Raw genomic sequence first — 15,895 nt, 5'->3', positions numbered from 1 at the left:
AGTTTCAGAATTTTTATTAAAAGTTCCACAAAGTCAGAGAGGCCTTTTAAGCAAGAAGTACAAAGGAAGAGTTTGGGAGAGATGGGAAAAGTGATGTATGGGTTCAGTGGAGAGGATGTGGAGAGCAGTAATGAATCATTGGAAAGGGATCCACGATTTCTGGCAAAAGATTTGTATTTTACTGATGTAAGTTCAAAGTGCCATGGAGACACCATTTTCTCGGTCTGATCCTTTTAAGAACTTAAACACTGTGAAGTCAAGGAGACACCGATGATATTTGAAGTCAGAAAAGTAAAACTCTGAACATAGTGAATTATTGGTGAAACTTTAACGTAAAATTACTTGTAACTTCTACAATGGTTAATGATAATTTCTTCAATTTAGTTGGCAGTTGTGTGATTCATGTAAAATCTCTTGCATCTGAAAGATAGAAATATTTCTGAAAGCTGATTATACCTTGTATATGTATATACCCGTGGCTTTTTTTTTTTAAGTTTGTTTATTTATTTTGAGAGAGAGACAGAGAGAGCATGCACAAGGTGTGTGTGTGTGGGGGGGGACAGCAGAGAGAGAGGAGAGAGAGAATCACAGCACACTGTCAGCACGGAGCCTGACATGGGGCTCGATCTCACAAACCCTGAGATCATGGCCTGAGCTGAAATTGAGTCGGACACTTAACCAACTGAGCCACCCAGGCACCCCTACACCAGGAGCTCTTAACCAGAGTATCCAGACTGACTGTTTGAAATTGAAGTCTTTGTTTTATACTTGAGCTCTCCACACCATTTGACATAGTTGACACTCTTCATCTTGAAGGGCCCTTTGCATTCACTTTCCTGATAGCACATTCACCTGATTTTCCTTTTACCTATGTGGCTGCTGTTTTTGTTTGTGTTTTGTTTTAAATAATACCTTGCTAACTCATTTTCTACCAAATCTCTGAATGTATATTATGCTTTCTCGATTTATAAAGTTTAGATAGACTTTTGTGGGGCGCCTGGGTGGCTCAGTTGATTAAGCGTCCGGCTTTGGCTTAGGTCATGATCTCACGGTTCATGAGTTTGAGCCCCATATTGGGCTCTCTGCTGACAGCTCAGAGCCTGGAGCCTGCTTCTGATTCTGTTCTTTCCCTCTCTCTCTGCCCCTCCCCTGCTCTCTCTCTCTCTCTTTCTTTCAACCATAAACATTAAAAAAATTTTAGATAGATTTTTGGCCATAATAGACAAGGATTCAGCTCACTCACTTGTTATCCTCCAACACTATATACCTAGAGTTCTTTTATTGATAACTTTTGTAATTTACTATAATTAAACCTCTATTTTTTGTTCCATCTGCTATAGACAGTAGCTCTCAAGTTTGCATTGTGCAAGATGAGTCTACCCTTCTTTTTACTTCTCCCACTTTTGTACACTGCAACTTTCTATGAGCTATACTTTTCTTATTTCCCTTGTGATTTCTTCATTGACCCATTTTTTAAAAGTGTTTTAATTTCCATAAATTTGTGAATGTTCCAGATTTCTGTTACTGGTTTCCAGTTTTATTCCATTGTTTTCAGAAAAGATGTTTTATGTGAGATTTGTTTTGTGGCTTAACATATAGTCTATTCTGAAGAATGTTCCATGCACACTAGAGAAGAATGTACATTCTAATGTTGTTGGATAAAGTCTTCTATGTATGTTAGATCTAGTTGATTTATAGTGTTCTTGAAGTCTTCTATTTCCTTATTGATTTTTCTGCCTATTCTGTCTATTATTGAAAGTAGGGTATTAAAATCTCCAACTATTATTGCAAATCTATCTCTCCCTTCAATTCTGTCAGTTTTTGCTTTATATATTTTGGATGTTAAATGCACTATATTTATAACTGTTCCACCTTCCTGATGGATTGACCTTCTTATCGATGTAAAATGTCTTCCTATATCTCTTGTAACACTTTTTGACATGATGTCTGTTTTGTCTGGTATTAGCAGCCACTCTAGCTCTCTTTTGGTTATCATTTGCATGGAATATCTTTTTCCATCCTTCCAATTTCAGTCTATTTGTGCCTTTTAAGCTTGTTGACTGCCTATAGTTAAATCTTATTTTTTTAATTCGTTCTGCTAAAAACCTCCTTTTATGTGGAGAATTTAATCTATCAAGTCCTCATAAGAAAGCACTTAATTGCACCAGTATAGTTGCAATAAGAGATAAAAATTTTGCTCCTATATGGCTTCACTCTGTGTATGTTCTTATTATCACAAATTTCATCTTTATATACTATGTGCACGTTAACATAGATTTATAATTATTATTTTATGCATTTGTCTATTAAATCATATAGAGGAAAAGAAGAGGTACCAGTTGAAAATACAGTTATACTGGCTTTTATATTTACCTATGTAATTACCTTTCCTGATATTCTTTATTTGGCTTTGAGTAACTACCTAGTATCCTTTTATTTCAATCTAAGTGGCTACCTTAGCTTTTTTTTGTAGGGCAAGTGTACTAGCAGTAAGCACAGCTTTTATCTGAGAATGTCATAATTTCTCTCTTCGTTTCAAGTACAGTTTTTCTGGATGTAGAATTCTTGGTTGAAAGCTTTTTCTTTCAGCACTTTAAATATGTCATCCCATTGCCTTCTGCCCTCCATGGCTTCTGATGGGAAACTGGCTGTTAATCTTATTGAGGGTCCCTTGAACAGGACCAGTCACTTAGTCATTTCTCTCTTGCTATTTCGAGATTCTTCCTTTGTCTTTTTCTTTTAACAATTGGAGATGATTGTTTAGGGTCTTCTCATTCCCTGAAATGCACAAGAACTTAACCAAGTCCTCATTCCCCCAACTATCTTCTTCCCCAGCCTCTTTTTGTCTTAAGGTTTTTGCTGTATTTTTTTTGTCCCACGGGGCAACACCTAAAACATTTTTGCATTAAATGCTTTTGACAAATGCCACGCACGAAGCCACCTGTGCCCAGGGGAAACTCTGAGGCACGTGAAACAAAGGCAGGCTGTTTAGCTGGGACCCACCAAACATGTCAAACGCATGACCACAGCTCTTTGAGAGTAAGGCATGTGTTACTTTTTCTAGTACCAGCAACCTGCACAAAGAATATGGCCTGCTGTCTTCAAACCACCACTGAGCTAGGGAGTAGGGGATGTTAACAGTGTAAGTTAAAATGCACAGAACTCTCATACTGAAATTCGGCATGTTTCTTCTTCAGTATGCATTTCCCTGGTTGTTGTAATGTTTTTTTCTTTTAGATTCCAGAGTTCTGAAAGAGTTGATTCTGAAAGTTTTCGTTAGCATATTTGTTACTTTTGTGGAGGAATGCAGTTTTGGAGTTCCCTATTCTACCATTTTCTCTCATTTGGGAACCACAATTTTGCTATATACTATGAGCTATGCTTTTACATTTTGATATTAAAATTATTTGTGTCTGTTCTATAACCACAACATTGTCAATTGGTAGCTTCTAAAGATTGAACACTAGTAGGGGCACCTGGGTGGCTCAGGTGGTTAAGCATCCAACTTTGACTCAGGTCATGATCTCACAGCTTGTGAGTTCAAACCCTGCATGGGGCTCTGTGCTGACAGCTCAGGTCCTGGAGCCTGCTTTAGATTCTGTCTCTCCCTCTCTCTCTGCCCATCCCCCCACCATCTGTCTGTCTGTCTCTCTCTCTCCCCCTCCCTCAAAAATAAACAATTAAAAATTTCAATAAAAAAGATTGAAAACTAGTAAGCAGTGTTTACATTTCTGCGATTATGTAACTATTTTTTAGTTGAGCATTAAGTAGTGTACTGTAAATCTCATTTTCTGCTTGCTAAACCATTCAAGGAAAATAATCTTAGCATCAAATGCAAATAGTCCCCCGCTTCATCACACTTCAAAATGTGTTCAAAGCCATGCCGCACTCTAGTTTGCCTCACATTTGAGCCATGCCTTCTTACCTAGTTTTTTTTTTAATTTTTTTTTAACGTTTATTTATTTTTGAGACAGAGAGAGATAGAGCATGAACGGGGGAGGGGCAGAGAGAGAGGGAGACACAGAATCTGAAACGGGCTCCAGGCTCTGAGCTGTCAGCACAGAGCCTGATGCGGGGCTTGAACTCACGTACTGTGAGATCATGACCTGAGCTGAAGTCAGATGCTTAACTGACTGAGCCACGCAGGCACCCCATACATAGTTTGTTTTTATCTGGAGTTTCTGATTTTCTATCTTTTATTTGTTTATTTATTTATTATTGTTTACTAAATGAAGAAATTTGTGCTGCCTTTACTACATTCAAATTTCTTTGAACTTCTCACTTATCTAGTGAGTAGAATTTATTCTTCTTGAAGCCTGCTATCTTCCGGACCTAATTCAGTCTTAATATTTCCTTTTGGACCATTGTTTACAATTTATTATTTTACATCGTATTACTAGTAGCCTTTTCTAGCCTTATGTGTCTTTCTAATATCCTCAAGTACTTCTGTCCTCTCAACCTGTAGATGGTAGAGTTACTCAGATTTTGGTCCTGGGCCTTCTTTTCACTCTTTGCTTCCCCCCAAGCAATCTCAGATATGTCTTTGCCTTTAAACAACATTTGTATTTTGGAAGATACCAATTTATATACCTTTTCTTTTGTGGTTTCCCCATTTGGATTGTGTTTAAGGAAAAATACCCTTTACTACACTGAGATTATATAAATATTCTCCCATTTTGTCTTCCTAAAGCTGAAAATTTGGCCCTTCGTATTTTAGTGTTTATTACACTTGGAATTGATTTTTTAAGTTTGAGACAGAGGTCCGATTTGTTTGTTTTTCCCCTATGGGAATAGCCAATTGCCCAACTCCTATTTAATGAGAATCCTTTCCTTTTCCCACTCATCTGTGATGCCGCTCAGCCTGACTGTTTTATAGGCAGTGAGAGAAGTAGGTGGTAGGATCCTTTTACAGATCTTCAGTCTTACTTCTACACCCATCTTCTATCATATCTACTGTTCTTTCCTTTCCAGAGCCTTCTGAGCAGTTTGGCCTACATCTTTGTTCTTGTCTCCAGTTTGTACGTATTCGAAGCAATGACTTTTTTTGTTTTTCTTCATCACTCAACATTCTTTACAGTTTCCAGAAGTTTTCTGAAACTTCCTACAGCAGATTGTCCTTCCCCTTCCCCCCAACTATTGTACTTGTTGTGGGTTTACACCAGTGCAACTGCTTTAATGGGCTTTTAGAGGGAGATTTCAAACACATGTGTCCAGTCTTTGTGCTGGTTTATCTGAAAGTACACAGTAAAATGTTTTAAATTTTAGAAGTTGTGTTACTATATTCTCTGTAAGTCTTTAAAAATATAATTTAATTTCATCTTTCTGGAATGATATAAGCCTGGCTCTTTCTGACGGTAGAAAGCTAGAGGGTCAGAGAGTCCCTTCCTTAGGGTTCCAATTTGTTTTTTAATGCTACATAAGTTTTTCCATTTTTAACAATCCCATTTATAGTCTTTAGTATTTCATAATGCCAGAAAAGTGGCTAATTCTTGTGTTAGAGTTTCTGTGACCTTTGGCTTATGGGTGTGTAACTAAATGCCTGGAAACAAGTATCCATGAAAAAATTACAGGCACATAAAGAGAAGAAATTCTGTAAAACTTTGGTATATCCCATTAATGATTTCACTGTTTCACTGTACTTGGGACAGCTCTATAGTAAAATGACATACTGCAGGTTTCTTTTCCGTGCCAGAAATGGGAAAGTACTTGGTGTAATGTTTTCTTTGCTTACATTGGATGCATACAGTGAAGCTGGTTTATTTTTGGTCATTTCCTGTCTATGAACACTGTGGTACTTTAGCCAACACTACCATAATAAAATATAATGCATAAAATGAATTTCTACACCTATGAATGTTGTAATAGAAATTCATAAAATACATTATTATAGGAATCAGCACCACTTTTTCATTGGGAAAAGAATCTTCCGAAATATTTTAAGTCTTTCTGTTCTAGCCTGTTATAGAAAGCCTAAAGATTTTTTTAAACAAACCAAAAAACTCCGTAATCCTCTGAAATATTGCCCTTTTTTGCCCATTCAGGCATTTAAGAGTATATTCTTTATTTAGCCTGGCTTTTAGGGACTCATTACTTTATTGCATTAAGTTAATTACACTCTCGTTTCTTAGAGTCCTATACTAATCAAGAAGGCATTGAATATGCCTTTTCTGACTCATAGAAAGATCAAGTTGATTAAATAAGCATTTATACATGTAATTAACCACGTGAGTGTGAAGGTCTTGAAGAGAATTCCTATTTGATGGCAGACTGCCTGCTGTTCTATAAATAATATTTGAGGGGGGAAATACACATGGAAATGTATTGGGCTTCATGGGAAAACAAATTTTAAAACATGGATCCTTCGCAGAAAAATGCCACACTTCTCAGAGTGCTAATTTAGACTAGACAGGGGTAGAACACTAGCCCACTTGATCCAGTCATTTACTCTAAAAATTTGAGTCACATTTATTCATTCTTCTCCTTTATTCCCTGTAATCAGTCATTAAGTTCTACTTTTATTTTCTCTTAAACATCTGTTATATCTATGTTCTCTTCTTTTATTAATAATCACTATGGTGTATTGAACTAAGCATTAGATAGGATTTAGAATATTTCTAGTCTCTAACAACTTTGAAAAAATATGTATTGTAATCACCATTTACACATTAGGAACTGCAACTACAAAGAAACTAGATAACCTGCCCCCCAAATCATCTGTTTGCCAATGGCAGACCTAGGATTTGAACTAAGGTCTGTGTGGCCTTCTTGCCAATTCCATTTCCAGGGCACCATGCCCTCCTTTTTGTTATGCCCTTATATGATCTAGTCAACACTATTGCACTGGTTTTCCTACTATTCTCCCTCCATTCAGCCTCTCTCTGCTACATCTTCCACAAGGTTGACCAACTTACTGGTCTGAGGTAGATCCTTGAGGATCGAGAAATGTCTTGCTCGTCTTTGTGGCACCAGCACCTAGCTCCATACGTGTCACATTGGAGGGGCTCAAAAATATGCATCGAATATGGTCCTATTACCTTTCTGTTTTGATATTTTATTACTTTTTCTGCTCCTCAACCTCTATAGGATAAAATCTGACTTTTCAGATTCATCTTCAGCTATGACTCCAATATGTTTCAGTGTTGTAGCCATATCAAAATTTTTTACCTGAATATGTTATATATAATTAGGCTTCTATGCCTTTCTTCATTTAGTTTTTCTTACCTGTGTGTGCTCCCTCCTTCTATTTCTGGTGAAATTCTACTATCCATCTTTCAAGGACCAGTTCAAATGTTACCTTCTTTTGAAAACTGACTTCTCCCTACTAGAAGAATTCCTTCTTCTGTATTCTCATAGCATATCTTTTAAATACTCATTATATGAAAATAAGTACATCGTATTACAATTAATGTATGTATTTGTCTTGTTCTTTACCCACCATTCATATTGGGAGCTCTTTAAAGATTAATAGGTCTTTTTTTTTTCTTAGTCTTTTTAAAAAATTTATTTGTTTAAACTCAAGTTAGTTAACATACAGTGTAGTATTGGTTTCAGGAGTAGAACCCAGTGATTCATCACTGCCGTATAACACCCAGTGCTCATCCCCACAAGTGCCCTCCTTAATGCCCATCACCCATTGAGCCCATCCCCCACCAACCTCCCCTCCAGAAACCCTCAGTGTGTTCTCTGTATTTAAGAGTCTCTTATGGTTTGTCTCCGTCTCTGTTTTTTTTTTTTTCTAATTTTTTTAGCATTTATTTATTTTTGAGAGATAGAGACAGAGCACAAGCAGGGGAGGGGCAGAGAGAGAGGGGGACACAGAATCTGAAGCAGACTCAGAGCTGTCAGCACAGAGCCCAATGCAGCCCTTGAGCTCACAAACTGTGAGATCATGACCTAAGCCAAAGTTGGATGCTTAACCGACTGACCCACCCAGGTGCCCTTTTCCCTCTCTGTTTTTATCTTATTTTTCCTTCCCTATGTTTGTCGTGTTTCTTAAATTCCACATATTAGTGAAATCATGATTTTTGTCTTCTCTTTTTCTTCTTTCATTTTTTAAAATTTAAATCCAAGTTAGTTAACATATAGTGTAATATTGATTTCAGGAATAGAATTCAGTGATTCATTACTGTGCTCATCCCAACAAGTACACTCCATAATGTCCATCACCCATTTAACCCAGCACCCCACCAGCAACCCTCACTTTTTTCTCTGTACTTAAGAGTTTCTTACGGTTTGCTTCCCTGTTTTTGTCTTATTTTTCTGTCCCTTCCCCTATGTTCATCTGTATTTCTTAAATTCCACATATGAGTGAAATCATATGATATTTGTCTTTCTCTGACTGACTTATTTTAGTTAGCATAATACACTCTAGTTCCATCCATGTTGTTGCAAATGGCAAGATTTCATTCTTTTTGATTGCTGACTAATATTTCATTGTATATATGTATACCACATCTTCTTTTTCCATTCACCAGTCGATGGACATTTGGCTCTTTCCATGGTTTGCCTATTATTGATAACGATGCTATAAACATTGGGGTGCATTGTACCCTTCAAGTCAGCATTTTTGTATCCTTAGGATAAATACCTAGTAGTATAATTTCTGGGTCATAGGGTAATTCTATTTTTAATTTTTTGATGAACCTCCATACTGTTTTCCAGAGTGGCTGCACCAGTTTGCATTTCCACCAACAGTGCAAAAGTGTTCCCCTTTCTCTGCATCCTCACCAACATCTGTTGTTTCCTGAGTTGTTCATTTTAGCCATTCTGACAGGTGTGAGGTGATACCTCATTGTAGTTTTGATTTGTATTTCTCTGATGATGAGTGATGTTGAGCATCTTTTCATGTGTCGGTTGGCCTTCTGGATGTCTTCTTTGGAAAAGTGTCTATTCATGTCTTCTGCTCATTTCTTCACTGGTTATTTGCTTTTTGGGTGTTGAGTTTGATATGTTCTTCATAGATGTTGAATGCTAACCCTTTATCCGATATGCCTTTTGCAAATACCTTCTCCCATTCTGTTGGTTGCCTTTTAGTTTTGTTGATTGTTTCCTTCGCTGTGCAGAAGCTTTCTATTTTGATGAGGTCCCAATAGTTCATTTTTTGCTTTTGTTTCTTTTGCCTCTGGAGACATGTCTAGTAAGAAGTTGCTGCAGCTGAGTTTAAAGAGGTTGCTGCCTGTTTTCTCCTGTATGATTTTGATAGTTTCCTGTCTCACATTTAGGTCTGTCATCCGTTTTGAATTTATTTTTATGTATTGTGGAAGAAGTGGTCCAGTTTCATTTTTATGCATGTTGCTGCCCAGTTTTTCCAGTACCATTTGCTGAAGAGACTTTCTTTTTTTCCATTTGATATTCTTTCCTGCTTTGTCAAAGATTAGTTGGCCATACATTTGTGGGTCCATTTCTGGGTTCTCTGTTCTGTTGCATTGATTTTTGTGTCTGTTTTTGTGCTGGTACCATACTGTCTTGATGCTTACAGCTTTGTAATATAGCTTGAAGTCCAGATTTGTGATGCTTCCTGCTTTGGTTTTCTTTTTCTTTTTTTTTTTTTTTTTTTTTTATGAAGTTTATTGACAAATTGGTTTCCATACAACACCCAGTGCTCATCCCAAAAGGTGCCCTCCTCAATACCCATCTTTTTCAACATTACTTTGGCTATTCATGGTCTTTTTCTGGTTCCATAGAAGTTTTAGAATTGTTTGTTCTAGCTCTGTGATGAAGAATGCTGGTGTAATTTTGACAGGGGTTGCATTGAATGTGTAGATTGCTTTGGGCTACATAGACATCTTAATAATATTTGTTCTTCTAATCCATAAGCATGGAATGTTTCTCCATTTGTTTGTGTCATCTTTAATTTCTGTCATAAGCTATCTATAATTTTCAGTGTACAGATCTTTTACCTCTTTGGTTAGGTTTATTCCTAGGTATCTTATGGTTTTTGGTTTAATTGTAAATGGGATCAGTTCCTTGATTTCTCTTTCTGCTGCTTATTTATTGGTGCATAGAAATGCAACTGATTTCTGTACATGGATTTTATATCCTGTGACTTTGCTGAATTCATGTATCAGCTCTAGCAGTTTTTTGGTGGAGTCTTTTGTGTTTTCCATGTAGAGTATCATGTCACTGGGATGAGTGAAAGTTTGCCTTCCTCCTTGCAAGTGTGGATGTCTTTTATTTCTTTTTATTGTCTGATTGCTGAGGCTAGGACTTCTAGTACTATGTTGAACCATGGTGGTGAGAGTGGATATCCCTGTTGTGCTCCTGACCTTAGGGGGAAAGCTCTTAGTTTTTCCCCTTGAGGATGATTTTAGCTGTGGGTCTTTCATATATGGTAAGGGCAAGTACATCTTAATTGATCTTTATATCCCCAGTGCCTATCATAATACCTGACACATAGTAAGCTTGGCAAATAATTTGTTTAATGAGAAGTTGAGGTCATTTCAGTTTAGAAATTATATTTCATGTGTTTATTAAATTAATTCCAGAGTATGATTAGAGCAGTTCTATTTCTGGGACTAGAGGCCAATGAAAGTGAGGAAAGTTTTGAAATATTCAACACACGTCCATGATCTCTATACTGACTGTTTTTATCTATACAGATGAGTTAGTTGCCTATGCCCAAATCCTTAGCACAGTGCCCTATATATAGTGGGCTTTCAGTAAATGTTTGATGAATAAATGAATGAATGAATGAATGAATGAACAAGTGAAGTAATATGTATGTATGTATGTATGTATGCATGACTAAAGATGTGGACATGCCTGCCAAGCATACAAGGAAAGCTGGAAGAACAATCCCCAATGTGTAAACATTTTTAGCAAATTTTCCAAGTCATTTTTTATGCACATCATAAAAAAAACCTGTTCCCCAAAGAACAGATTCCTCTACTCTACATTGGCCAGAGTTTGAGGCTAAGTTCAAGCCTCATTCAGATAATAACTGAAGTGGGTTAGATATTCTATGACCTGATTAACAGGTGCTACATTTTCTGTTGACAAGGATGAACCTTTATGTAGCACAGAAAAGTTGCCATTTGTTTTTTTACAGAATGCCCGACGTGAGACCTATATAAGTTGGAAATTACTTCTCCTTTCTTTTGTAACCATATTGCTGTTTTGCTGAGTCTACACTTATTAATTATTTCACTTATTTTCCCAACAGTTTGCTTGACCAATCTTTATACAAAATAAATAATTCCTTTCTGACGCAAGACTTATCTTGGAGCTTATGTTCTTTAACTTTTAATCATATGGAAAAGAAAAGAAAGTCAAAACACTTCCAAATATACAACAGAGAATAATACTGCTTTTCAAAGGATTTATTCATGTTTATGGTATATACGTCAGATTCCCCATCATTTTTACATTAAAATGAAATTAGTTTGCTGGGTATCGTGGCATTAATGTAGGCATCATGACATTAACTAACTAGTTTGCTGGGTTTTTTTTTTCTTGCCTTGCCCTTACTTCTTCAGTATTTGCCTTTGCCTCACCCAAGAAAACCTGCTAACCCTTATTCTGTATCTGTATCACTGATTCTGCCCCTTTGCTCAAATCACACCTTATAGTCAGAACATCCTTCATAAGATTCAATAGATAGTCATTAAACATTTTTAATTGTCTCACTTCATTAATTCATGCAAGAGATATTTATTGACCACAACATGTGCTAGGAGCTGCGTTAGTTGATAGAGCTACTAACGTGACAAAGTTGGAGCCCTCAAGAATCACGGTGTTTGGTAAGAGAGACAGGCAAGTAAGCAGCTAATTGCCATGCAGTGTGGTAAATGCTGTAACAGGGGTATGCACTCTTTACAGCAAGCCTTCTGTATTTTAGTGGCAGTGAAATACAACTCCTTTCCTTTCCTTATTCCAGAAATGATTGTGTGCTTTACATAGCTCAGCCCAAAGCTATCACACAAAGCCCAACGTGAGGAGCTCTTAACTCCACCTGGTTTTTGTTCTGTTATCATCCCTTACCTTTATAGGATTTATCATCTAAGATTATTCACATACTACTGCTTATTGAATGTCTTACTGCTGTCATATAATAATCATTGTTTCAAGGACCAGAGTGGCAGAAATTAAGCCTCTTTGTATTTTCTTGCTTGTATATTCACTTAGAATTGACTGATGTTATTACCCAGCTTGTTACTATAGACACAGATGTGTTAGAAGTTAACTGGTGCCTCTGAAAAAGTACACATAAGTCCAGTAAAATATAATAAGCCAACAAGGTTAATGGTTTGTTAGTCTTCCCTTCCCCTGTCAGCATTATCAAATGTGAAGATCTTTAATAATTCATTTATTCAATATACACGGTGCAACACCCACTGCCGGGCCCCAAAGATGAGAAAATTGTCTTTAGCTTCAAAGAATTCACTGATCAAGAAGGCAAATTGTAAGCATATAATTATGATATAGTATGACTAATGATATATTGGAGGAGTATACAGAAGTTAATAAGAGCACAAAGGAAGACAAAGCACTAATATTAGCAGGGGCAAATAAATACTGCCTGAGAACAAAAATAGCAGAATGAAAACACATGGAACAAAAGCCAAGCGTTGTTTGACTTTTGAGATTGGGTAAAATAAATAGTTACGTCTCTATTCACAAATCCAAAAATTTGAATTGGATTGAGCTACTTCTTGTCTTCTCTGGCTAACATTTGGGTACCTTTTACAGAAAATGTGGCTCCTGCTTTGGAAATAGTAACAATTCTCATATTCAGTAGAGTACGTGATTTTATGTGTATCATACATATGTGTGTGTATGTGTGTGTGTGTGTGTGTGTGTATATATATATATATATATACACACACACACACACAGAGATATTAAATAGTGGATTGTTTTTCATCATTTTTAATTTCAAAATGGGGAGGATATTGTCATTAATTTTACTGCTTATAATTTTAGTATACAATTACAAATTTTTAAACAACACTGAGGTATTCAGAAGTAGAAAGTCAAACTTACTCCTTAATCTAACTTCTGAGAGGTAAACTATTGTTAGCAGTAATTATATGTCTTCCCAGGTGTTTTATAAATTTATTTTTATATTATATGGTTCTTAATACAGAAAAAGTGTTCTGTAAAATGTGGGGGGTTTTTCCCAGCCGCTCAGTGGGATAGTTTATAGATTAGGAAAACGTATTTGTTCTAACGTGAAAAGATATCCGTGATATACTAAATCAATTGTTTTAAAACTCCATAAGATGTCAGTTATCTTTAACTGATATAAATAATTTGGGTTTAAAGTGTTATTTTTTATTCACTTGTGCCTCTTTTTGAATTAAAATATATAACCAGAAGAATGCAAAACTTCTAGATATTCTTGGGGCGCCTGGGTGGCGCAGTCGGTTAAGCGTCCGACTTCAGCCAGGTCACGATCTCGCGGTCCGGGAGTTCGAGCCCCGCGTCATGCTCTGGGCTGATGGCTCAGAGCCTGGAGCCTGTTTCCGATTCTGTGTCTCCCTCTCTCTCTGCCCCTCCCCCGTTCATGCTCTGTCTCTCTCTGTCCCAAAAATAAATAAACGTTGAAAAAAAAATTAAAAAAAAAAAACTTCTAGATATTCTTTTGAAAGTCTTTGGTGCCCTGGGTCTAATTATTGAAACAACGAAAAATGAACATAAAATTTCCAAGTTCACATACCTTTTTCAACAGATTTTCATTGGCTCTTCTTTACTTTGCATGATAAGACTTTCATTTAAAATTGTGTGTTGCTGGGGCGCCTGGGTGGCTCAGTCGGTTAAGCGTCCGACTTCGGCTCAGGTCATGATCTCACGGTCCGTGAGTTCGAGCCCCGCATCGGGCTCTGTGCTGACAGCTCAGAGCCTGGAGCCTGTTTCAGATTCTGTGTCTCCCTCTCTCTGACCCTCCCCCGTTCATGCTCTGTCTCTCTCTGTCTCAAAAATAAATAAACGTTAAAAAAAAAAATTAAAAAAAAAATAAAATTGTGTGTTGCATTTTCCAGGTCTCTGGACTCAGGACTTACCAGCGCTTTACAAGGTTTATCTGTCACAGACACACACCTTGTTGAAGTGGACGGGGACACACTTTCCCTCTATGGCTCAGGAGCACTGGAGTCTCTAGATCGGAATTGGAGTGTTCAAACGGCAGGAATGGTGACAACTGTGTCCTTCACTTTCATAGAATTTGATGAAATCGTCCAAGTGCTTCCAAAATTGAAGATGAAGTTTCCTAATTCTCTGGTAAACATTCTCTTTTAGTAGCATATTTGAATTATCCCCGGTCATGACTTGTGTGTTCAGGCCAAAGGCCTGTCTTAACTTTTATGTATGCAGTTTCTATCTGGTGGGGAGACTAAGCTCTTGATTTTCTGGATCTGGGATTTAAATCAGTATTCATGAATGGCTTTGCAATTTTCTGTTAATATTGGAAATTGTCTCTCTATAAAATTATCCTTTATGGAGTATAAAGGACTAATACAATTTTATTCAAACCATATATTTCTCCTTTATAAAGAATTCAGCAGGACCTCACCTAATCCTATATTATGTATTCATGTATTGTACCTAGTATCAATGGGACATGTACATTTATATATGATTATTACAGTAGTCCCCTTAGAAACATTTAAAATAATTTTAGACTTTAGGCTCGTGAGTGTCTTCGCCATGGGGCTGCGGGAGGTGTGGAGGCTCATGTCCAGGTTTAATTCACCCAAAAGGGCTAATATCATACTGAAACTTTTGGGAGGACACAGCGAGAAGACCGCCTTTTGTGAACCAGGGAGAGGGACTTCATGAGACTGAATCTGCAGGTGCCTTGATCTTGGACCTCCAGCCTCTAGGGTTAGAATGTCTAGGCACACGGATGCAGTAGGAAAAGTACAATTGGAAAGAAAACGTCGTGCAGGAGCGATAACGCTAAACAGACCAAAGTTCCTAAATGCACTCAATCTTAATATGATGTGGCAAATTTATCCACAGCTAAGGAATTGGGGACAAGATCCCGAAACTGTCCTGATCATTATTTATAATGATTGTAATGATTATTCCATTTATTATAGTGGAAAGGCTTTCTGTGCTGGGGTGATATCAGAGTGATCTCAGAAGGTGGTAAGGCAAACCAGAAGATAGCTCAAGATTTCTTTAGAGAAAAATATATGCTGAACAATCCATTGGTTCTTGCCAGAAACCATATGTTGCACTTATTTGTGGCATCACAGGGGGTGGGGGAGTTGGTCTCTCAGTTCATGGGCAATTCCAAGCGGCTACTGAAAAGTCTCTCTTTGCGATGCCGGAAATAGCAATTTAATAGCGATTAACCAATTGCTGTTTGGACTATTCCCTGATGTGGGTGGAGGTTATTTCTTGCCATGACTTCAAGGAAAACTTGGTTACTTCCTTGCATTAACAGGATTCAGGCTGAAGGGAAGAGATACACACACAGCAGGAATTGCGACGCATTTTGTGGATTCTGAAAAGTTAGCGTGTTAGAAGATTTGTTAGCCCTAAAATCTCCTTCAAAAGAAAATATTGCAGATGTCTTAGAGGTTACCATACAAAGTCCAAGACTGATCAAGACAAGTCTTTTATACTTGAGGACCACATGGACAAAATAAACAGTTGGTTCTTGGCCAATAGTGTGGAACAGGTTATTGAAAATTTACAGCAAGATAGTCCATCTTTTGCCTTAGAACAGTTGAAGGTAATTAATAAAATGTCTCCAGCATCCCTAAATATCACACTAAGGCAACTCATGGAGGGAGAGGTCTTCAAAGTCCTTGCAAGAAGTATTAACTCTGGAATATCAGTTGAGTCAAGCTTGTGCGGAAGCCATGGCTTTCATGAAGGTGTTAGGGCAGTTTTACTAGATAAAGACCAGAGACCAAAGTGAAAACCAGCTGATCTAAAAGAAGTTACT

General features: G+C 37.2%; 1 protein-coding gene across 5 annotated transcripts in view; it reads left to right on the top strand.

Moving 5' to 3' along the window:
• Window positions 1–15,895, top strand: part of LRRC49 (leucine rich repeat containing 49) — a 148,873-nt gene that overhangs the window by 104,830 nt on the left and 28,148 nt on the right. For all 5 annotated transcript variants that reach the window (XM_047074431.1, XM_047074428.1, XM_047074430.1 and 2 more), the window contains one exon: window positions 13,980–14,217. In XM_047074431.1, coding sequence (XP_046930387.1) covers window positions 13,980–14,217 — 238 coding nt within the window. The remainder of the gene's footprint in view (window positions 1–13,979; window positions 14,218–15,895) is intronic.

The sequence above is a fragment of the Lynx rufus genome, unplaced genomic scaffold, assembly GCF_022079265.1.
Source record: "Lynx rufus isolate CCGP_SWC_20201006 ecotype Redwood Valley unplaced genomic scaffold, mLynRuf1.p SCAF_13, whole genome shotgun sequence".
NCBI lineage: Eukaryota > Metazoa > Chordata > Mammalia > Carnivora > Felidae > Lynx > Lynx rufus.
The sequence above is the reverse complement of the archived record's forward strand: the minus strand, read 5'-3'. Positions and strand labels throughout refer to the sequence as shown.